This window comes from Rousettus aegyptiacus, unplaced genomic scaffold, assembly GCF_014176215.1.
Source record: "Rousettus aegyptiacus isolate mRouAeg1 unplaced genomic scaffold, mRouAeg1.p scaffold_m13_p_7, whole genome shotgun sequence".
Lineage (NCBI taxonomy): Eukaryota > Metazoa > Chordata > Mammalia > Chiroptera > Pteropodidae > Rousettus > Rousettus aegyptiacus.
In genome coordinates this window covers 56,491,440-56,512,912 of record NW_023416310.1, presented here as the reverse complement: position 1 = coordinate 56,512,912, position 21,473 = coordinate 56,491,440, and the positions used below count along the sequence as shown (strand labels likewise).

General features: G+C 46.0%; 2 protein-coding genes across 3 annotated transcripts; one reads left to right on the top strand and one right to left on the bottom strand.

Moving 5' to 3' along the window:
* The first annotated feature begins 1,636 nt into the window (after nt 1-1,636).
* RETSAT (retinol saturase) lies at nt 1,637-12,552 on the top strand. 2 transcript variants are annotated; one of them, XM_016136837.2, is made up of 11 exons: nt 1,637-1,949; nt 4,048-4,230; nt 4,574-4,815; nt 5,320-5,521; nt 5,940-6,137; nt 7,924-8,043; nt 9,876-10,014; nt 10,314-10,423; nt 10,503-10,669; nt 10,881-11,040; nt 11,296-12,552. In XM_016136837.2, the coding sequence occupies exons 1-11, from the start codon at nt 1,868-1,870 to the stop codon at nt 11,430-11,432; spliced, it is 1,740 nt and encodes a 579-aa protein (XP_015992323.2). In that variant the 5' UTR covers nt 1,637-1,867; the 3' UTR covers nt 11,433-12,552. The 2 variants fall into 2 exon arrangements, with proteins under 2 accessions (XP_015992323.2, XP_015992312.2); XM_016136826.2 differs by lacking the exon at nt 1,637-1,949 and adding an exon at nt 1,956-2,296.
* Nucleotides 12,393-19,964, bottom strand: TGOLN2 (trans-golgi network protein 2). Its single transcript, XM_036224012.1, has 4 exons — nt 19,853-19,964; nt 18,874-19,628; nt 17,633-17,716; nt 12,393-16,406 (listed from the first exon to the last, which is right to left on the bottom strand). The coding sequence occupies exons 1-4, from the start codon at nt 19,962-19,964 to the stop codon at nt 16,401-16,403; spliced, it is 957 nt and encodes a 318-aa protein (XP_036079905.1). The 3' UTR covers nt 12,393-16,400.
* Nucleotides 19,965-21,473: the final 1,509 nt, after the last annotated feature.

The window sequence follows — 21,473 nt, the reverse complement described above, 5'->3', positions numbered from 1 at the left end:
TGCAACACAATGCCTAGCCTTCTTCAGTTGTCACCAAAATTGTACATGTTGCAGCTGCTCAGTCAGTTTGGCTAACTCAGTCTTTCATTCCATGAGCCTACCCTTAGAAAGAGGGCTGGACAGGCTCATACTTCATCATGGTGGAAATGGACATCATGGATGCACACAACAAAAATCCAGATCATAATGGGCAGATGGTCTGCACACAACTGACAGTCATACTTCATAGATTCAGGTGACTAAAGAAGGATGGTGGTATTTCTATGAGGTCAGTCCTCCACTGTGAGACTATGATCTGGATTTCCTAAGAACTGGCTGCCAGTGATGACATGGAATCTTTGTTCAGGGTAAGATGCATTGATTCCTAAAACCAAGAGCAAGAACATCTCCTGGCTCTCAGGCTGGACATTTGGCTCCCTGTAATTTATTTTATTTTTTATTTTAATTATTTTTTAAAATTACGGTGACATTGGTTAATGAAATCCAGTAAGTTTCAGGTGTACAATCGACAGTAAGGCATATATATTGAATTGTGTTCACCGCCCATAGTTAGATTTCTTTCTGTCACCACGTATTTGACCCCTTTTATCCCATCTACCCCCTACCTGCCCCCCACACTCTGGTAGCCACTAGTCTATTGTCCATGTCCAATGTAGCTCCCTGTAATTTAGAAGGGAGGGCAGTGCCCCTTAGTCACAGCACCTCAGGAACAAGCTCTCTCTGTGTCCTCTGGGTCCTCAGCATCTACTTCCCTTTTCCCCTCTCCTCTTTGACCTCCCTGACAGCATATGACAAAACACTCACATATCAGCCAACCTTGGGAAGGTGACAGGCAGGTATGGTAACAGTAATTTCAGGAAGGCCCTTCTGTTACTGTGCACAAAATGAATCAAGCAGTGTAGAAGCATGAGCAGCTTTATACATCTACTAGTGCCTCCGTTCTGGGTGGAGTGCTATTTGGGGCTTCAATAGGGACTGATACTATCTGTATCAGAGAAAGAAAAGAGCAAATACTCTGTCAAAGGAGCAGGCATTTGAAGTTAAGTCACTTCCACCAATATTAGGCAAGTTCCTTATAGCTGGACCTGAGGAAATGGTCTTCCTATAAATATGAAGATGGATCCTTTTCAAATTAAGTATTTATGGTGCATCCACTTTAGGTAAAGAGTTTCATTATCGAGTATAATTTTATAATTGCTTGCTGCACCTTAAACTCTCTGAGTTGGTATTAAGTTTAGACACTGGGTCCATACCTTAAATACAAATGAGCACATTAAGTATGACAGTTCTCTGATCCTTTCATCAAGCTTGTCATTGGGCCGATCCCCGTCCCCTCACAGCTCCCACAGAGGGAGGTGTCATGGAGACCCAGCCAGAGACCTGGGAGTGTCAGCAGAGCCCCATGGCAGGCAACGCCATCCCAGGAGGACGTTGTGGCCAAAACTACTGGCCAATTTGGGGGACACGGGGTCGAGAGCGATCGCCAGCTGCCTTGCGCATATCTCCAGAGAGATCTCCATCCAAGAAGACAGCCAGCGAGCCAAGGCTGTGGAGGGGGGAGGGGGGAGGAGGGAGGAGGGAGGGGGGCGGGTTCCAAACGGAAACGTTCTCACTGCCTGGTGGGGAAAATTGAGCTAAGCAACTTGCCTCAGGTCGTCCAGCGAGTCCACGGCCGAGCCCGAACCGGAACCCAGGTCTCCGGCCTTCCGGTCGGAGTTCTCTCTCAGTCCTCTCAGCCTTGCCTCGCTCCAGGGCCATCATTTCTCCGCAACATTCCCCCTCCTCACTACCCCGGAGCTCGCCAGACACGCCCGGAGTTCCCAAAGGTTTCCCACTGCGGTTTTGGGGCTCGGGCCGGCCCCTGCGCATGCGCAGAGCCCTCCCGCGCAGCCGCTCCAGCCAAAGAGCGCAGCTCCCAGCAGGCCGTAGAGTCGCCGCGCGGCTTCCAAGTAAGTAGTGAGAGGTGGAGCGTCAATGTGCATTGGAGTCTGGGCTTCTGGCCAAAAAGGCCAAGGCTGATCAATAGGCAGAGGTGGTTCCGCCTCCTGGCTGGACGAATAAACTGAGGAGAGCCACGACCATCAGGTTGGGCGGCGACGCCGTGAACCCAGGGCTCGGACCGGCGCCATGTGGTTAACGCTGGTGCTGCTGGCCGTCCTACTGCTGGCCGTCGTCCACAAAGTTTACCAGGGGCTGTTCGCAAGCGGCTCCCCGAACCCCTTCTCCGAGGACGTCAAACGACCACCTGCGCCCCTGGTGACCGATAAAGATGTCCGGAAGAAAGTTCTCCGACAAGGTCGGCGGAAGGGACCGAGGCTGTGCCAGGGCATCCTCCGTGTTTGTGTTCCCTTTCTGGCAGCGCGAGTCGCTGCCGTACCTGAGCCTTAGTTTTCCCGTTTGTAAAGTGATGGGGAGGCTGCCTGCAGGCGGAGGCTCTCCGCTTTAGTGTCCACCGGCAACGAGAGCCTTCGCCTGGGCAGGCGGGGGAATTAGTGGACTCGTGGTTGCAGTCACCTCCCTTGCGTGCCAAGGCCTTGGCAAAGCCAGGGGCAGAGGAAATTTCAGGATTTTCATGAAAAGTTAATCAGCTTTTTTGTTCTGCTTCTGTAGATGTGCTTGCTGCATGCAGTAGTAGCTCGCTGCAGAGCTCTTTTGCACCTTGTTCTACTTGCCTTTTGCTCAACAAATGTTACTGTTTGTACCCTTAGCAGCTCCGACTTTTTGTAACAGTGTTCGAATCTGTTGGCACCCCCGTGACAACTCCCGGCCTTCCCAGTGTTACTACATAGCAACTCCTGTCGTTTGTAAGGGTTGAAGTTCAGACTGACCAAATAGCTTGTGTAAAAAATCTGGTACATAAACAATGTTGTAAGTGAGCTCACTGCCCAGATCTTCAGAACTCTCTTCTGTCAACCAGAGTACCTCCACTGTCAGCTTTACAACATATTTTGGATTATTTCTACAGTTGAAAGCAAACCCTGCTTTAAGAAAAAATTGGATCCCCTGTTTGATCTCTAGAGTCTGTCTCACTTTAAAATTTTAGAATAATGTCGGACTCGTCTTGCTACACAGTTTTAAGTGGAAGGACTATTATATTAGTCTGAACTTCTGAGATCAGAGTTTTAGCTTGGACTCTGTCACTAATTTACTGCATAACATTAGCAAATCATTCCTAAAAATGAGATGACTAGTTTAACTTTTTTCAGACCACGTGATAATCTATTAGTGGGTCACAGAATCAAGTTAGTGGATTGCAACTAGCATTTTCAATGCAGTAGAAGAGATAATATCAGAGTGTGCCATACATAATTCTGATAAGTATTGTGAAACTTGTTTCAAGTGTTTTTATTATATACTTAAATATGTTCTGGGTTATGGGACAAAATGTATTTCTCATTATAGATCTTTGTAAAAATGTTTGAAAAGTTAAAAATTTACTAAGTTCTCTTGCAGCTTGAAAAATTCCAAATTTCAATTCTTTGGGAGTGATCTTTAAAGAACAGACTTTGTGTTGAAAGTGCCCATATGGCACCTCGTACTGTCCAGTTTTGTCTTATTTAGGTGCTGCCTCCCTCAGTCCTGCTTCCAGACGTCCCTGCTGTGTGTGTGTGTGTGTGTGGGGGGGGTCCTGTGATTTCTCAGAGTAGCAGCCTTTGAGCAGCTCAAGCCACTGCTTCAGGATTTAAAAGAACTGTACCACCAGGCCGCTCCACTGGTGCCTGCAGACCCCACATTTGTATTGTTGTCAGCTTTCTGTTTTTGTTCCTATAATAATTTACTGATTCCTACTGTCTTCTAAAGTAGGAAAAATGACTAGCAGCTTTGGTTAAATCAGTTTAGATCAAACCAAATCACTTCGTTTAATCTGCCTGGCTGGTCCTGAGCATTTCCCCAGTAAAATGTTTGAGATATTCTAGTAACAAGCTCTGTGCTCTAGAGTTTTCTGGCATTGTACAAGCTAGAGAAGTCTTCCTTGGTTTCCATATCTTTGCTCTTTTGCTGCCCCTACTTGAGACACACACCCTCCATCTTTTCCCTCTGCTGTAGCTTTCTCAGCCAGCCGAGTGCCAGAGAAGCTGGATGTGGTGGTGATTGGCAGTGGTTTTGGGGGCCTGGCTGCAGCTGCAATTCTGGCCAAAGTCGGCAAGCGAGTACTGGTTCTGGAACAACATACCAAGGCGGGAGGCTGTTGTCATACCTTTGGGAAAAATGGTCTTGAATTTGACACAGGTAAGGTTTATTTGGAGAAGGGTTGGGAGCATGGTTCTATCTTCAGGAGGCTTGGAATAGCTGTTGTGGGAAGATACTGGGCATTTCTGTTGTTTTGGAGTCCCGGTCTTCTTTCTGGGCACCTCATTCCTTGTCTGACAGCCATATTCACTGGGAACTGAACTGGGCAGGGCTTTGGTGGTTTCTGCTCTAACTCCTCCCTACAACGAGGGTGGGTAGCTTTCTTTGGGTGTAGATTTAGCCATGCAGGACAATAGAGCTCTCCCACCTTGCTTTCTTGTCCACCTTTCCAGGGCTCAATTCCCTTATCCCTAAGACACCTTGTTTGTTTGTCTCCCAACAGGAATTCATTATATTGGACATATGCAGGAAGGAAGCTTTTGCCGTTTTATCTTAGACCAGATCACTGAAGGGCAGCTGAACTGGGTTGGCTTGTCCTCTCCCTTTGATATCATGATACTAGAAGGTCCCAGTGGCCGAAAGGAGTTCCCCATGTACAGTGGGGAGAAAGCCTACATTCAGGGTCTCAAGGAGAAGTTTCCTCAGGAAGAAGCTGCCATTGACAAGTATATAAAGCTGGTTAAGGTAACATGGACATGCTTAGGATCCCGTTTATTCCTGACAAGGTTGGCCTTCTCATTAGCAGAGCCACTGGTGAGGGAGGCAGGAAGGGAGGAAGAGTCATGTGTATCCTGAAATCGGCCTCCACCCTAGTTGGTCTCTGTGCCTCTGGAGCCTGGCCTTAGCAGCTGCCACTGTCACTCTGGCCTCTAAGGGGCACCATGCTCTCCTCCTTGACCAGGCTGGCTTCTGTGTGGTCAGATCACCACTCTTTCTTTAATTCATCTGACACCAGATTGGGATTTTTCAAAAAGAATTTGGGCAGGCAACTGAAAGCAAAAAAACTCATATGAATATAGAATGGGAAAAATTCACTGAGTACATATTTTTAAAAATCCAAATTCAGCCAAGTTCAGCCAGGGGTAAGTGTTGCTGGGCCCTCTGCTGGTGTAGGCTATTGGAATAGTGATTCTGTCTCAGCAATTCTAGAGATGAAACCTGTTTTTCCCTGTTCATTGTCTTTCCCAGTTAGTATCCAGGGGAGCCGTTCATGCCATCTTGTTGAAGATCCTTCCGTTGCCCGTGACTCATTTCCTCAACAAGTGTGGGCTGCTCACACCTTTCTCCCCGTTCTTTCGTGCATCCACCCAGAGCCTAGCTGAGGCTTTGCGGCAGCTACCAGCTTCCCCAGAGCTCCGGGCAGTGCTCAGCTACATCTTCCCCACATACGGTGCGTACTGGCCTTGCGTGGCTCCTGGAGGAGGAGGTGCTGCCTTCCTGGCTCTTTGTCTTTATTCCCAAATGTGCTTGGCTGACCGAAATGAAGCAATATAAACCCCAGGCCCTCTGGAGCTTATGAATGAGAAGTCTGCCCACCTACCTGCTAGACTCTCTGGTAAAAATTCCCTTCATCCACACCCTGAATGACTTTTCCTTTCAACCAGCATTGTCCTCCCTGGTCTTGGCAGCATGGCAGTTTGCAGGGAGAACATTCCCACTGGCCCCGGGATCTGTAATGAACCCCACATTTGCATGGAAACTGGCCCTCTATCTGCCCTGAGCCCATATTTTCTAAGAGGAATCCACATTCCTTTCTGAGTGGTGCTGCTATCTGCTCTTGCCTCCTCACTCCTTCCTTCCTTCTGTAGGCAAGACCCCCAGCAACACCACCTTTTCCATGCATGCTGTGCTGGTTAACCACTTCCTGAATGGGGCCTTTTATCCCCGAGGGGGTCCCAGTGAAATTGCCTTTCACACCATTCCTGTGATTGAGCGGGCTGGAGGCGCTGTCTTGACAAGGGCCACTGTGCAGAGTGTGTTGCTGGACTCAGCTGGAAAAGCCTGTGGTGAGTCCTGCATCATGCTTCAAGGGTTCTGTGCTGGAGCAGGAGAGTCCTGGGGTGCAGAGAAAAGAAAGCACTAAAGGCAGAAGGTGTAGAAGAATTGACTTCCTTATTGGGGATAAAGGCTGGAATCTGCCCAAGCAGTGGGGGGAGAGCAATTGGTCTGGAGATATAAAGCATGCAGGAAGGGTAAAAGGTGGCATGGTTTCCAGGGAACAGTATTTAATCTTTTATTCGGTAGATAAGAATAGTTATCCAGTAATCCATGACCTCTTTGAGTGTAGGGGCTGTCTTTTTAATCTTTATGTCTAGATTTTAGCATGTAATAGAGGCTCAATAAATGTTTGTTCAGTGATTGATGGAATGAATAAATAACCTGGGCACTCCCTACGGCAGAGTGGAGGCCAGCAGGATATCATGCCTCAACCTATAAATGGCAGAGTGGGGCCTAGAATCTGATTATCTTGGCGCCCAGGTTACCTGCACAGAGAGTCAAAATCCCACGGTAGAAGAACTGTATGAGGAGATGGTCTATGCAAGGAAGGGCTCTGGTAAACAGGCCATCCATGACTCATGGGTGCTTCAGAAGGAGACAGAGAAGCTGGAAGAAAATAGGGCTGGTATGATAGTGAATTCACCAGATAAATCTTTGAAAGAGAAGGTAGTGAATGGGTGGCCCAGTGCCTACCCTCCCCCCCTCCCGTCCCCCCCCCGCCCCCACCAAAAAAAAAAAAGCTATCAGTGATCTCTGAGAACATGTTTGTAGAAGAGATTAGGAAGCTTCTGGTGGTAAGGGAGAGGTGGCTGTCAGTAGTGTGAGATTTTCTCTCATATTCATGAGCAAATTCTCCTTCCAGCCTAAAGGGGCCCGTGAAGCAAGGTAGATTTATCAGTTCAATTAAATTCAGTTCAGAATATATTTATTTGTATTTTTATGTGGTAGGCAATAAAAGATGGAAATAAAGAGATAAGTCCTAATCCCTAACTCAAGAAGTTACCAGTCTCATGGGGAAAATCACGGCAATATAATTTGAGTGCCTCAAAGAGGCACATACTAAAACTGGAGGTGAAATAAAGGATGGTGGAACAGGGAAGGCCTCAGAGGGAAGGCAGAGGTGCTTGAGCCAGGTCGTAAAAGGTCTGAAGCTCGCCAGCCGGAGGTTGGGCAAGGTTATTCCAGGCAGGGGAACAGAAGTATGAACGAGCTGAGTATTTTTAGGCACCTGAAAATATTAGGTTGAACAATCAGAAAGTAATCTTTTAGTCAGTCAAAAATGATTGACAATAGCTGTTTCATATGATTGTACCTAAGAGTTTAGTGAGTGGTCAGAGATGAGATGGACACGTGGCAGGGACCAAATCATGGAAGACTGATAGAAGACTTTGGAGTTTATCTTGTAGAGCTTGAGGCGTCATTGGAGAGTTTTAAAGAGAATATGTCAGAAATAGAATTATGGCAGCAGTGAAGGGCCTGGGATTCCAGTGGAAGGGCTTCTGCTCTTGAGCTTTGTTGAGGTTGGTGTGAAGGCTCTTGGATTTGGCTAAAGGTAGCCCACACCGGATGGGGAGAGAGCTAGGGAAAGTGAGCACAGAGCACTTGTGGGACACACTCAGAGTGCTTAAGGATGTTTAACTCACTTTGCAGTTTCCCTGGGGCCTGCCTGCCTGGCCCAAGTGGACTGGATGCCCAGATGTGAAAAAACAAAGCACAGGCTGGGAGAGACCTATGCGCAATATGGGCCTTTCTCCTGGAGTGCACAGAACCTCAGCCAAGCTCTTGTGCTTGCAGGTGTCAGTGTGAAGAAGGGTCAAGAGGAGGTGAACATCTCTTGCCCCATCGTGATTTCTGATGCAGGACTGTTCAATACCTACCAGTACTTATTGCCAGAGAATGCCCGCTGTTTGCCAGGTAAAAACCCTGCTGGGGCAGGGCTAGGTGGACCGACCGACAGAATTTGCCTTTGGTGCTTTCTACGTCCCTCTCTGCCAGGACCTCTGATCCCTGAGGACTGTCCTGTGAGAGGTCCCAGGGTCCAACCCGGGCCTACTTCTCTCCAGGCAGCCATGTTACCTGTTCAGCTTGTCCTTCTTCACTGTATGCTTACTGTTTACTGTTTTCACTGCTCTTATGTAGCTCAGCCCTGAAAACAGTCTAACGGCACCAGCCCCCACCTGGCTGAATGACTGAGTCCCCCTTTGGGTGTGGAGTTGGGTGCTGCCCCGGATGAATCCCAGCTTGAGAACTTTAGGGATGATGCTTTACTGAGACTCCAGTGCTGGGATCCTTTGTTTCCAGCACTTTGGGGGTAGAGATTTTCATAGTTCTGCCTCTCAGAGATGGGAACCAGATATCTGCTGGCCTTTGGGAATGGGAGCGCCTTTGTTAAATCCCACTGCTGAGCCTTGAGGAGGTGACTGGAGATGGTTTGGAGAGGAAATTTTTTGAGTGGAAAAGACTGGTCTGACAATATCAGCAAGGGAAGATAAGGCTGGCATGGAGAAGAAGGGCTTGGTATAATTGTGCCTTGTTTGGGACCCAAGGTTATATTCTGCCAGGTATATGGTTCTTGGGTCTCTTTTAGTTGGGGAAAGGGAAAGCAGGAGCTCAGAGAAGGTAGCTGCTATTCTAAGGGGCCTCTGAAGACCTAGGGGTTTCATTCCTGGGCCCCTGGTTCTCTCCATGCTCACCACACCCCACCCAGAGAGGATGTAGCCAGCAGTGTGACTACCGCTGGATGCTGGACCCAGGTGATAAAGTGCTTCTGTGGCTCCAGGGCAGTCCACTGCTCCTGGCTATGGCTGTGGAAACTCAGTTCCCTTTTCATCCTTACAGCCGGTGTCTGTAAATCACCTGTTTGCCCACTGTAAGCATTATAACACCCCCTTTCGCTCTCGAAAATGGCCTGTTTGGGAAGTTAGATTCTATGGTCACACTACCCATACTACTCATTTCTTTGCAGCCTCTGAGGTTAGCCAATGTCTTTCAGGAAAGTCTCTTTTCCAGCAGACAGGTAGCATATCTATCTGATTGCTCGTAGCATCCCCAGCGCCTAGCAGATGGTTCAGCACATTTTAGGACCTCAACAAGTAGTTGCTAAATGAATCAAGCAGAATCGTGCTGGAGATGGTTCTGGGAATGGAACAAAGGATAAGAATTTGTGGGAGCAATTTTTGGAAAACTGGTCCGGAGTGATTTGTTGAGAGGTGAGGAAGCTCAGCTCTTTAGGTCGGGGGGATGTCAGATGGCTGTTGTCTTACACCACAGTGCTGTTCTTCCCTCCTCTCCAGCTGAATCTTGAAATGCCAAATGTCCAGAATGCTGTTTGCATTTGTTTATCTGCATTGCTTACCATAGGAATTATGTATATTCATTCATTAGGTAGCTTTTATTAAGTTAACACTGAAATCAAAGCTTACAACATTCTACTGTTCACATCTGGTCTTCACAGCACAGAGGCGGGTTGGCCTGAGGCTATCCTGCAGGTGTTGTGAGTCCACCCAGGGAGGCTGGGTGCTAGCTGCTTCTAAAGGTGCTTAAAGCAGAAGTGGGCGGAAATGGAAGAGTAAGAGTCTGGGCTTGTGTCCTTTACAGGAGAGTAGGCCCCTGCTAAGTCAATGTTGAAATAACATAAAATGGCCAGGGCAGTAGGCTGGCAGCTGAGGATAGGCTGCCAATACTGTGAACAGGCAGTGGCCATATCTGGCACAGTGAGCAGCCCTCACCAGCTCTCTCTCTGGCAGGTGTGAGGCAGCAGTTGAAGATGGTGCGGCCTGGCTCGAGCATGGTGTCTGTCTTCATTTGCCTACGAGGTACCAGGAAGGACTTGGGGCTGCAGTCTACCAACTACTATGTTTATTTTGACACAGACGTGGACAAGGCGTAAGGCGTTTGTGTGTATGTGGTGGGGAGAGTGTGTCAGTGTGGGTCACAGCCCACCAGACCCCTGCTTCCTCCCTGGACACTAGGGAATCAAGATACAGAATGGAAGGAAGTGGGCAAGGATTTACTCCCAGAAGGGCTTTTTCACACCTAGGCTGTGCCTCAGCTTCATCTCTGGGGCCTAGGGGTATGGGGTGGGAGGAAGACAGGTGTGCCTGGAGATGAACTGTCCTTGGGGTGGTGGTGGTGGCTGAGGACGGAGGCCTCAGGCTGGGCAGTCACACTTGTTTCACCCCCAGGATGGAACGCTACTTCTCTATGCCCAGGGAAAAGGCTGCAGCACACATACCTTTTTTCTTCATTGCTTCCTCATCAGCCAAGGACCCTACTTGGGAGGACCGATTCCCAGGTGGGGCTTAAAGTCCTTTGGGGAGGGAGTTGGGGCGAGAAGTGACTGGGCAGCAGTGACCCAGGCTCTGCATCCTTAGACCGGTCCACCATGGTCGTGTTGATACCCTCCTCTTATGAGTGGTTTGAGGAGTGGCAGGAAGAGCCAAAGGGAAAGCGAAGCAGTGACTACGAGACCCTCAAAACCTCTTTTGTTGAAGCCTGTTTGTTGGTTGTCATGAAGCTGTTCCCACAGCTAGAAGGAAAGGTAGGTAGACCATGTGGTTGTGGTGACAGACTTCTTGGTGCCATTTCTCTCTTTTCTTTGGGGCAGGAGAATTAAACCCTGAGATAACCGAGCTCCAGAGAGAAGGCAGATAGCCCACACAGGCATCAGCTCATTCAAGAACAGAAGAGGAAGAGATGGGGGTTTCACAAAGTCTCAGTCCCACCCTGTGGCTGCCTTTTTTCCTCCTCAGGTGGAAAGTGTGACTGGAGGATCCCCGCTGACCAATCAGTTCTATCTGGCTGCTCCCCGGGGTGCTTGTTATGGGGCTGACCATGACCTGAGCCGCTTGCATCCATATGTGATGGCCTCCATCAGGGCCCAAAGCCCCATCCCCAACCTCTACCTGACAGGTACACTGCCCTGTTTTGCCATGACCTGAGACCCTAGACCTCCCCATCACCCATAGTCTTCAGTTCTTATCTTTGGGTTCTGCTGTCCCCTGCAGCCTCCCACACCCTTAGCTGGGCTGCCTTGGAAGGTTGTGGATTCTGGGCCTGATCTGAAGCCATCTCAGGGTGGCCCTAGCATGGAGGGATAAACATGAGAGCCCCTGCCCTCTTCCCCACTTTGGGGGCTCCTCATGGGCCTCTGCTCTTATTTCCTAGGCCAGGATATTTTCACCTCTGGCTTGATGGGGGCCCTGCAAGGGGCTCTGCTGTGCAGCAGTGCTGTCCTGAAGCGGAACTTGTATGTAGACCTTAAGAAGCTTCATTCAAGGATCCAGGCACAGAAGAAGAATTAATTCAATCAGGAATGTGTGAGAAGAATTGAGCCAGTGCTATGACACAACCCCTCACTTACCTATCATGTCTTTCAGTTTAATTTTCTGCTCACATACAGCACTCTCTTTTGTTTTTGATTTCTGCATGGAGGTCTGACACACGTCTAATACGGATCACAGTTCCTTAACTGAAGCTCTTCCATATGGGCCAAGGGATGATCTTTCATACCTTATGTAACATGCTAGCCCTTCTAAAGGGCCCAGTGTGGGCTACTGATTTGGATAGCCCTAATGTCTCTTAAAGCAGTGCTCTACGTCTCATGCCCATACTTCCTAACTCTGAACAATCAAAACTGAATATTCTTTTGGTCATAACTGTTGAAAGTGTTGGTCATCCACTCACAGTGCTGTCTTGCAGTTCTACACTGTTGAGGAAAAGGGTGCTAATGAGTTTAAACAGTGAAAAACCAGGGCATGGTGCTGATTGTAGGTGCATAGATTCAAAGGTCTCCAGATCCTGTTTCTGCTGGGTCCAGTAGCTCTTGCAGAAGTTAGAGACATGCTTGTGAAAGGTTCAATATGGTGGTGGGGGCTGGGATAATGACAAGATACACTAGTTAGCATAGTATATGTTAGAATATCTAGTTCATATGCAGACAAGCCCCAGGTTGGCCTTCCTGATGATTGGGGAGACACTAGGTTCTCAAAATGGCAGCACAGAGATACCCTCAAAGCTTATCTTTCAAAGATAAACAGCAAAGGGGGATATTAGTAGTCAGGCACGAGACTGGAAAAATGACTTCACTGGGGTCGAAGCAGGCAGCAGCATTCCAGGCCAAGAGGTAACTGAATGAATAATGACAAAGGATCCTGCTACCTCCTAAACCTAGAACATGGGCTACCCAGTGGGGAGGAGGAGTGGGGCTGGAAATTAGTCATGTCCACAACACAGAAAGCTACAGAACGCATAAAGCCTGGGAATGGCATTTCCGGTTTATTGGTACATCGATGGAGATTGGCTAGGAAGGTGAAAGAAGACTAAAGGTTAAAAATAAAAAATAAAATGACCTTTCACTTATGTTAGGCCTTATTTCAGTCAATTTCAATGTAATTAATAAATTTAATGGTTTTATAGCTTTAATATTTGAAACTTATTTTGGTTTCTGTGCAACAACACACAATTACATCAAGAAGCAGCTCAAGAAAACATTAGTTACTGAAAAATACTTACCAGACCAAATAAGCTTTAAAAAAATTATAGTTAAATTACAAAAGGCTGAAAATACAAAACAGTGGCAATCTATTAACTGGGTAAACAAAAAAGGAAACTATGTCAACAAGCAGTCATTTAACACGGTAAACTTCTGAATTAAAGGAATATCTATCAGAGTGTGAAGAGGCTGGCTTGGTTGGCAGCTTGAAATTTCACAGCTCAGACTCAACCCTTTACAGAGGAGTTTCTAAACTTCGATAGGAAATTCATGTAGCTTATAGAACTAGCTCAGTTGTGATTCAGTTTTGACCAAGATACACAGTTAAAGTAAACCTGAAAATCTCTTCCCAGGATCCTTACACAAGAGAGGCCATGCCGTACAACCTTCCCAGCAAGTTTTCAGAAAACAGCTGGCAGAACTACAAGGTCTGGTGTGTAACATGCTCTCTTCCCTGTTCAAATGATTCAGCACTTCAGAACATGTGCAAAGAGCGTGCCACCTTTTATCACATGCAGCACGATGTATCAAGTTACCCTGTAAAAACGAGGGGCAGGCTTCCTTTTCTTTACTTAAATGACAGGAACTGGAAAAATGAGAATTTTAGAGGTTTAGAATTGCCAAATATTTCATTAAAAGCCATCATGGAAAAAGAAATGCCAAAGTATATATAGCTAGTTGTCAGGTCTTTCCAAGTGGTCTTAGCCTTTTGAGACAGACTAGCGTTCTACTCCCCCAGAGTCCAAAATAACTCTAAATAATTCTGCTCAGTAATCTAGCAGGAAAACAAGCTCCTCTATTAACATCCATGACTGATGCACTGATTCCTAATAGAAATCACCCTTCAATCAAAAGCTGGGGGCAGGAAAGGAAGCACTCAGCTGTCTAGAGGGGGGTGCCTCTCATGGCTCCCTGGACTTCATTGCCTGCCCAGCCCACCTCTGTCTTGAGATGCCTCAGCCAGCTCACGCTCATCCAGACAATCTATAGGAAAACATGCTTTAGTCTCTTTAAAAAATTACGCAGAAAACAAGTTTTCCTTTGGTGTGAGATTTCCTTCAGTGCAATTTCTAAAGTGAAACTTAAATTCTACTGTATTCTTTCAGTACAAGAAGTGATACCTATATCAGGTTCAAAAGTGGAGTTAGGTACATGGCAAAATGAGCTGGGCCCCAAAGAAATATTTTGAGGAGGTAAGGGAAAGAAGAGAGAGGAGAAGCAACCTAACCAAAGAACCATAAGAAGTCAGGGAATAGAGGACACAGCAAGCACAAAAACAGAGGCCTACACTAGCACCCCATAACAGCAGCCTTGGGCCTGGCTAGGATGCAGAGAAAGATGGACAGGAAAGTGCCCACCTGCAGAGTTAATACTAAAGAGCCTATAAACTTGATTCTCTAAGCCAAAAGAAAGACAGAAGCTTCAGATCAGGGCAGGTATTTTAGGAAGACCAATCTGGTCTCTAAATGCATGCAAGAGAAGATAGGAGAACCATTAAGGTGGCTCCTGGGAAAAAAAAATCCAGGAGAGGTGAAATGGGTGGGAATATGGGCCAAGGAAGCAAAGAAAATGGAAAAAGACTGTAGCTGGAGCTTTTTTTTTTTTTTTTTTTTTAATGTATAGGACTTTTATGACAGATAAACATGGTAAAAGTATAGTTTGGAGAGGATTAAAGAAACTGAGCAGTTATGAAGGGCAATATAATGGGTAGAAGAGAGAAATTCAGTTTTAGTGACAAGTGGATAACTAAGCTGAAGTATTCAGCACGCAGCAAGACTGGTTTCTTTCAGAACTAGACCAAGAACAAAGACTTGGGAGTCACTCACTCAGGATGAAGAATGGATGAATTTCTGAGGAAATGAAGAATTAGAGAGACCTGGCTTTGAGGACCAGCATAAGGCAAAGGAGTTCTTAGACTCAGAGACAGTTTGTTGGAGAATCTAAAAGAGGGGAATGTCTACTTGGTTAATAATATCTATTGGAGAATCTAAAAGAGGGGAATGTCTACTTGGTTAATAATATCTAATTCTATCGAGGTCAAGAATAAGTTTTGAGAACAAGCCACTGGATTTGGTGATCTAAACCTTCATACAAACAGTAGAAAGACAAGGACCCAAGTGAATGGCAAGGTAATGGAAGCAACACTTATTGGAGAAGTTGAACAGTAGAATGAATAACAAACAGAATGGATGGACATGGGGGAAATCTGGGCAAGCATGAAGTTTGGAGGAAAGGTGCCAGTGTAGATGGGCAAGAACAGATAGCACTAGAGGAGGAAAGGGAAAAGGGAAACAGAAAAGGGAATAAAATAACCATAGTTTTGTGGAATGCTAGAAGAGCCTAACAGAAGACTCCTTGGATTGGAGGAAAGTATCATAAGACTGCTGTACAAATAGGTACGTGCAGAGGATGAAAATCTCAACTCAAAGCCATGAATTATTTTAAGGTAGAAGGTTATATGACACAGGATGACCCCTTCTTTAGACTTACTTCTTCAACAGCACAGAATTCATCCCTCTTGCTTCCCACAATCTTTGTATTTCCCTGAGATCAGTTATTGTATTTTTCTTTTCAGAAACAACTCTCTTTAGCTCTCTATAATAGGGTAGCATGACCAGAAGATTTAAATAAAACTTTAAACACTACCCTCAGTTACCCTAAAAGAACTCTGAATTTCTTAAATTTTAATAACTCAAATGAGATATAAAAAGTTTTACTAAATTACCCTTAGCACTTTATATTAGATGAGAGGTCACTAAATTAGATTAAAGTAAAAGACAGTATAGTTAGTTTCTAAACAAAAGTATTTGTCTATTTTAGGCAACAAAGGCAAAATAGTGTGGGCAACCTATTTCATAAAAGGCCTTTGAAAAAAATGCAGACCAAAACCAAAACTCGCCAAAACCCTCCCACATCTTTGCTTGCACAAGCACAACCCTACCCTATTTCAGAAAGTTCCTGTTAACAGTTTTGAGTATGGAGAACACAGTGTTTCAATAATCACAACTATATTTTTAAAAATCTGTGACAGGAACAGTGGCTTTAGAGCGTTACTCCTAGAATCCCTAAGTTCAGTTTTATGCTCAGTACAACCAAATGGAAGTTGATTCACTTTGTCTTAAGTAATATGAAAATACCAAAAAAAATGTGAGGAACATATGCTAGACAGGTTGGACCGGCAGGCAGTAATGTACTTTTTTTTTAAAAAAGCAGCTGTTCTGGTTTGCTGCTGAAGCCTTTGAAGAGAATTATGTGTTCAAAGTAGCCCTTTGCCCATCAGCATTCACTTTCTACATCCTTTGTAGGGTATATCTCCCAAACAGACCTTGGTGGAAAAGCACCTCAACCTGCAGAGTTTTCTCTTATGTCTGTGAAGATAAATAGTGGCAAGTGCAATGCTATTTTTAAGGGGTAGCTTTACTACAGAGCCAAGGTCCAAGGGAGAGTGGTCAGCAGCACTAGCTTGCCTAGGGCTGGATCTTCCTTTGGTCACAGTTGGGTTCCCACATGCTCCTCCTCACACTCAGTGGGAAAGGATGGAAGACACCAGCGTAAATAACAGGGATACAGGAGTACAGGGTCACCAAAGTGCAGGTGCAAAAAACAAAGCAGTCCTCTCCGCGCCCCCCCCCCCCCCACCTCTGCCAGCCCAAACTTGCCACCAAACCCTAGAGGTTTGGTGTCTCTTGGGTCTCTTGGGTCACATTACTTTTCTCTTCATTTCTCTTGATTTAGAAACAAATCAGCAGGAAGGACACAGTTCTCAAAAACAGAAAAATCAAATCTGAAATGAGAGAAACATAATTGGTAATATTCATTTTTTATCCCCAGAGAAATATACCTGATGGCTATGATTTCAAGGGAAAAAGATCTAAGAGTTGTGGCTAAGGGCAAAAATTCAGAAGTAAGACACTGACTCTCCACCATACAAATAGCAATTGATGAAATGAAACACATAAAATTACTTTAAAAGTCAGTTTGAAATAAAACAGTAGAAAGATACTAGGTGAAGGGAATATGAGAATCTTGGCTTCTATTTTATACCATTCTATATTGAATTATTTATATGTGCATATTTTTAATCACAAAAATTATAATGGGGGGGGGGCAGAAATCCTTAAAGTATCTGCGAAGGTACAAGGCCAGTAGCATACTGTGAAGCTGACCTATTGGGCTATTAGCAAAGATGTTCAAAGCTGAGTGGCTTATTCCATAGCTGGTACAAGCTGTGCACAAGAACTGTGTTCCTTATAGAGAGTCTGGGAACAACTCACAGTTAAGCCACCTGCAACTCTTTACCAATCCCCTGCCCTCGCTGTTGCTACACAGAAGAAAGGAAGGGTGCATGCTGGCAGCAAGGTAGTGGGAGTACACTGTTCATGCTTACCCAGGCTGCCCTTGGGAGAATGTTACTCAGCTCCTGCTGCTGCAGGGTGGAAGGCTGGCTTTGCTTCTGGCAGAGGCTGCACTAAGGAAATGTAGTCCACAGTGCTTAGCGGGGCTAATGTGGAAGTTGGAGGCCTATATGTTCCTGGACTTGTTTTCAGGGAGTGTAGTTTAGTGCTTTGCTCCCTAAAGCGTGGTTCCAGCAGCATATGGAGCCACATGGGAACTTCCTAGAAATGTAGCATAGCCTCCACCCCAAACCTAGAGAATCAGATTTTGCTTTCTATCAAATGCCTATTAAAATTTGTGAAGAGCTGGTATAGCACAAAAAGAACAGGATGGGAGCCTAGGGAATTGCCATCAGGTCTTGATTTTGCCATGAATTTGAGGTGAGAACTTAGAGGAAAAAATTCATGATGTTTTTGGGCCTGAGTTTCCTCATCTATCAAGGGAGGGAGCTGCTGTAGAGTGCTTGAAGGTCTCCAATGCTAACGTTGTACATGTATACATATCTCTGTGTCTGAAAAGGGCAGGAATGATGGTAGCTGCTACCACGCCCATGGAAGCCCACTGCTGGGCCCATCTGAGACTGCACATCCCTTGCACAGACCTGGGTCTTCTTACCTTCTGGTCCAAACGCTGGTACTCACTGGCCTTTGGCCGCCGAGTGAGTTTGGATTTCTTTCCTTCCAGGACAAAAGCAATAATCTGGGGAAAGGAAAAAGAAAATGATTAACAAGTGCCTCTATAAAGACGTATTTCAGTCCCGGTAGAACATATGTTAATAACCCTGACAGTAAAAAGAGCAGTACACCTACGAAGAGGCCTTTTTAAATTATAACAGTTTTAGGGAGGACAGGGCCTAGTTCCATTAGAATCCTTAATACTGCTAAATAGGAAATGGCAGATGGAGGAAGGCTGTTTGGTCTCTAGCTTGTGGGATTTTGTTGATTTACTCAAGACTACACAGTCAAAGATTTGCCAACTCCTCCCTTAGAGAGCTCCAGGCTAAGACATTCCTTTTTTTTTTTTTTTTTAAAGCAATTATTATTTCTTTTCTACAAATGTACTCTTTCACTCCATACTTTGCTTTATCTTAATCTTGCCTCTTTTATTTCACACCTAACGTTATTCTCTGATGTTAGATGTAGAATAAGGAATGCATCATTTTAACTAAATGTCTTCCCTCATTCTTTAGAGCCACAGGCCTTACAGCCATCATGAATTGAACTCTAATTTTAACCAGGCTACAGAAACTACTAAATTCTTAGAGTTCAATAAGAAATGCAATCATTTTGTCATTGGAGTGATTGCCAAGCGACACAGATATTACTTCACACAAAACCAAGTAAAAGATCAGTGTATCCACGCAATTTCTGGTCTTTCTTCTAATTAAAAATTAAACTAACTGCACAAGATAGTCCCTGGGCTCTCTCTGTTGATCTTGAAGACTATGTAACCATTCTTTCTGCCACTGCAGATGGAAAATAATGCTTACGGAGGAAGCTAGAAATGATGCACTGTCTTGAGAGTGGAAACAGGAAGATAGGTGTTCTAACTACTTATAAACTGTAATTAGGATCTAAGTCTGAGATTATGAAAGGAGACCCCAATTCAGGTCAGATCATAAAAACGTCCTACCTTGGCACCAAATGCAGCAGCAGAGGGCACTCAGAGGAAACAGACATGAATACAAATGATTTACTAAACAAGAGTGGAGCCCAGCAGGGGCTGAAAAAAAACTGAAATGTGTCTTAAAATCCCCAGTGTTCACAGGCAGATAGATGAGTGATAGGTACTGGCCTATATACCAAGTTTTCAGGGTGGAGAATATCCTATTTCTCTTAAGGTAACTCTTGACTTACCTTCCGCTTGTTGTGATAGGCAATATAGAGGACAGCAACAAGAATGGCTGCAGTCACCAAGTATGCAAAGAAATGGCTGCTCTCTGCACTGGCACTTCCAAGATGGTCTTTATAAAGATCATCCTTCTCATTACTCATGGAATCCAAAAGTGTCCCCTCATGATTCCCTCTAGAGGCGGGGCCAAGCATTTCTTTTTCTTCTTTGGAGGACTGGTACTCCGGGTCCGACTTGTCAGAAGCATCTTTGGCGGCCTGGCGCTCCGGGTCCGACTTGTCAGAAGCATCTTTGGCGGCCTGGAGCTCCGGGTCCGACTTGTCAGAAGCATCTTTGGCGGCCTGGCGCTCCGGGTCCGACTTGTCAGAAGCATCTTTGGCGGCCTGGAGCTCCGGGTCCGACTTGTCAGAAGCATCTTTGGCGGCCTGGCGCTCCGGGTCCGACTTGTCAGAAGTATCTTTGGCGGACTGGTGATCCGCGTCCGACTTGTCACAAGTAACTTTGGCGGATTGGTACTCCGGGTCAGACTTGTCAGAAGTATAGTTCCCAGACTGGAGCTCATGATTTGGTTTGCCCGAGTTGTCTCCGGTGGATTCATTTCCTGTTGATTCGTGCTGCGGCTTCAACTCGGCAAGGTCGTCTTTCACTGAATTATGTTCCGGGCTTGAGGTGGGCGTGCTGGAGCTTCCTGCTGAAGTCTCTGGTGTCCCCTGACTGGGTTTGTTGGTGGCAGATAAGGGAGGATTGGGCGGCACGACTCCTGAAAAAAAGAAACTAGTTGGCTATCAAGAGAGGCAGGCTGGATAAAAGGAATCCTCAAAGTCTTAAGAGAACCGGGCAACCGGCAAACAGTGGCGGTAGGGATGATGGCGACGGGAGGGGTGAGTTGGGAAGGGAAGAAACAAGCTCCGATGGCGACCGGCCACGGTGAGGGGGGCTGTGACGCATGAGTGAAAGTCTTTTTGGAGATGGGGAAGGTCTTACCTGCTGCCGCAACGCTCAACAGGACCACCACAACCAAGAACCGCATCCTGCTTAGACTCCACTTCCGCGATCTACCGATGTCGCGAGATCCGCGCACGGACTCAGTATCCATAGCCCCGCCCCTTCCTGTGCGCCCGCCGCAGCTCCGCCCGGACAAGGGGCGGGGCTTGGGGAAGGGCGGGGAGGGGCTTGGGGAAGGGCGGGGAGGGGCTTGGGGAAGGGCGGGGAGGGGCTTGGGGAAGGGCGGGGAGGGGCTTGGGGAAGGGCGGGGAGGGGCTTGGGGAAAGGCGGGGAGGGGCTTGGGGAAAGGCGAAGAGGTTCGCAGTTACGCTGTCTCGGTGCGGCTGTGGTAACTTTTCTCAGTGGTTGCGCTTTACCACCATTGTGGAAGGCGTGTCCACCTTTTCTCCGTTTCTTTGTTCCGTAGCCCCGGCAACAGACCGTCACTCCCCATATCCTTCCTTCCCTTAGTACTTCTAAGACAATACACGCTGAACAGGAGCTCCTCGGCCTGTGTACTATTCCACCGGAGTGACATCGCTAGGGCCTGGCGCCTCTTCTCCCCATCCTCTGCTCGTATTTTTAACTTCTCCTTTCTCGAGATCCTTTTCCCGCAGCGCACAGACGTGCCGTGCTCATCTCTCTCCTAGAATCCATTCCATCACCTTTATAGCGGAAACCTTCGCGTCACCGCTCCCCTCTTCCAATTCCATGGAAATTGCCCTCGAAGTCGCCAAAGCTCTTTTTTTCTTAAAGAGTATATTCCTTTTCTGATTTTAAAAGCTGTTCGTATTCACTGTAGAAAATTTAATGAACGGATAGAAGTAGGAAACAAAATCTTCGTCCCACTCTTCCAGGATAATCACTATTAATGTTTCAGTATGTGTTTCTGTCTTGCAAGCATTTAATATTTTTGATTAGATAATACATTTTAATGGTTAAAAATCAAAGGGATTGTTTAAAGTAAAAATTAGAAAGTTCTTGCTCCCCGCCCCTCCACAGGTTACCATGTACATTAGTTTATTGTTTACATCTAGTGGGTTTAAAAAATATATATATATAAGTGTACTTATGTTTCCCTCCTTAGTATACTTTCTCTGTCCTTTTTCTATGCATATTCATTTTCTCCCAAATTGGTATCATTGGGTTAGTAGTTTTGTATTAAAATTACTTTTTACTGTTTAAAATTACTGTTATGTTTCTTGAAATTGTTTTGTGAACATTGGCCAGGCTAGGTACTTTGTAGACAGTAATTTAAAAAATGATCAGCCCTAACTTAATGGAACATGTAATCTAGTAGGACACACAAATATTAATCAAATATTTACACGAGTGTGTGTGCGTGTATGTGTGTTCCTAGAAATGCCAACAAACAAAAGTACAGAAACTATGCTTTTCTCAGAAAGGACCTTTGAGCTGAGGACCAAAGAGTATAGGTGTTTTCCAGATAAGGCTGTAGGGAGCATGAGCTTTCCTGGCTGAGTGTACTGGAGGTACAAAGGCCTGGAGAGGCAAGTGGGAAGCTGATATTTTGTATATATCTAAAGATGAGGATAGGAATGTCAGATAACAGAGAACAAGGAGGATGGCAGGGGATGAGAATGGACAGAGCCAGGTTAAA

Excerpts from the sequence above, each read along its gene's own strand:
- RETSAT (XM_016136826.2), top strand. The coding sequence starts at position 2,128 with ATGTGGTTAACGCTGGTGCTGCTGGCCGTCCTACTGCTGGCCGTCGTC. Across the intron at positions 4,231-4,573 it reads TGGTCTTGAATTTGACACAG|GAATTCATTATATTGGACAT; the intron begins GTAAGGTTTATT and ends GTCTCCCAACAG. Across the intron at positions 10,670-10,880 it reads TCCCACAGCTAGAAGGAAAG|GTGGAAAGTGTGACTGGAGG; the intron begins GTAGGTAGACCA and ends TTTCCTCCTCAG.
- TGOLN2 (XM_036224012.1), bottom strand. The coding sequence starts at position 19,964 with ATGGATACTGAGTCCGTGCGCGGATCTCGCGACATCGGTAGATCGCGG. Across the intron at positions 19,629-19,852 it reads GTTGAGCGTTGCGGCAGCAG|GAGTCGTGCCGCCCAATCCT; the intron begins GTAAGACCTTCC and ends TCTTTTTTTCAG. Across the intron at positions 17,717-18,873 it reads CCTATCACAACAAGCGGAAG|ATTATTGCTTTTGTCCTGGA; the intron begins GTAAGTCAAGAG and ends TCCTTTCCCCAG.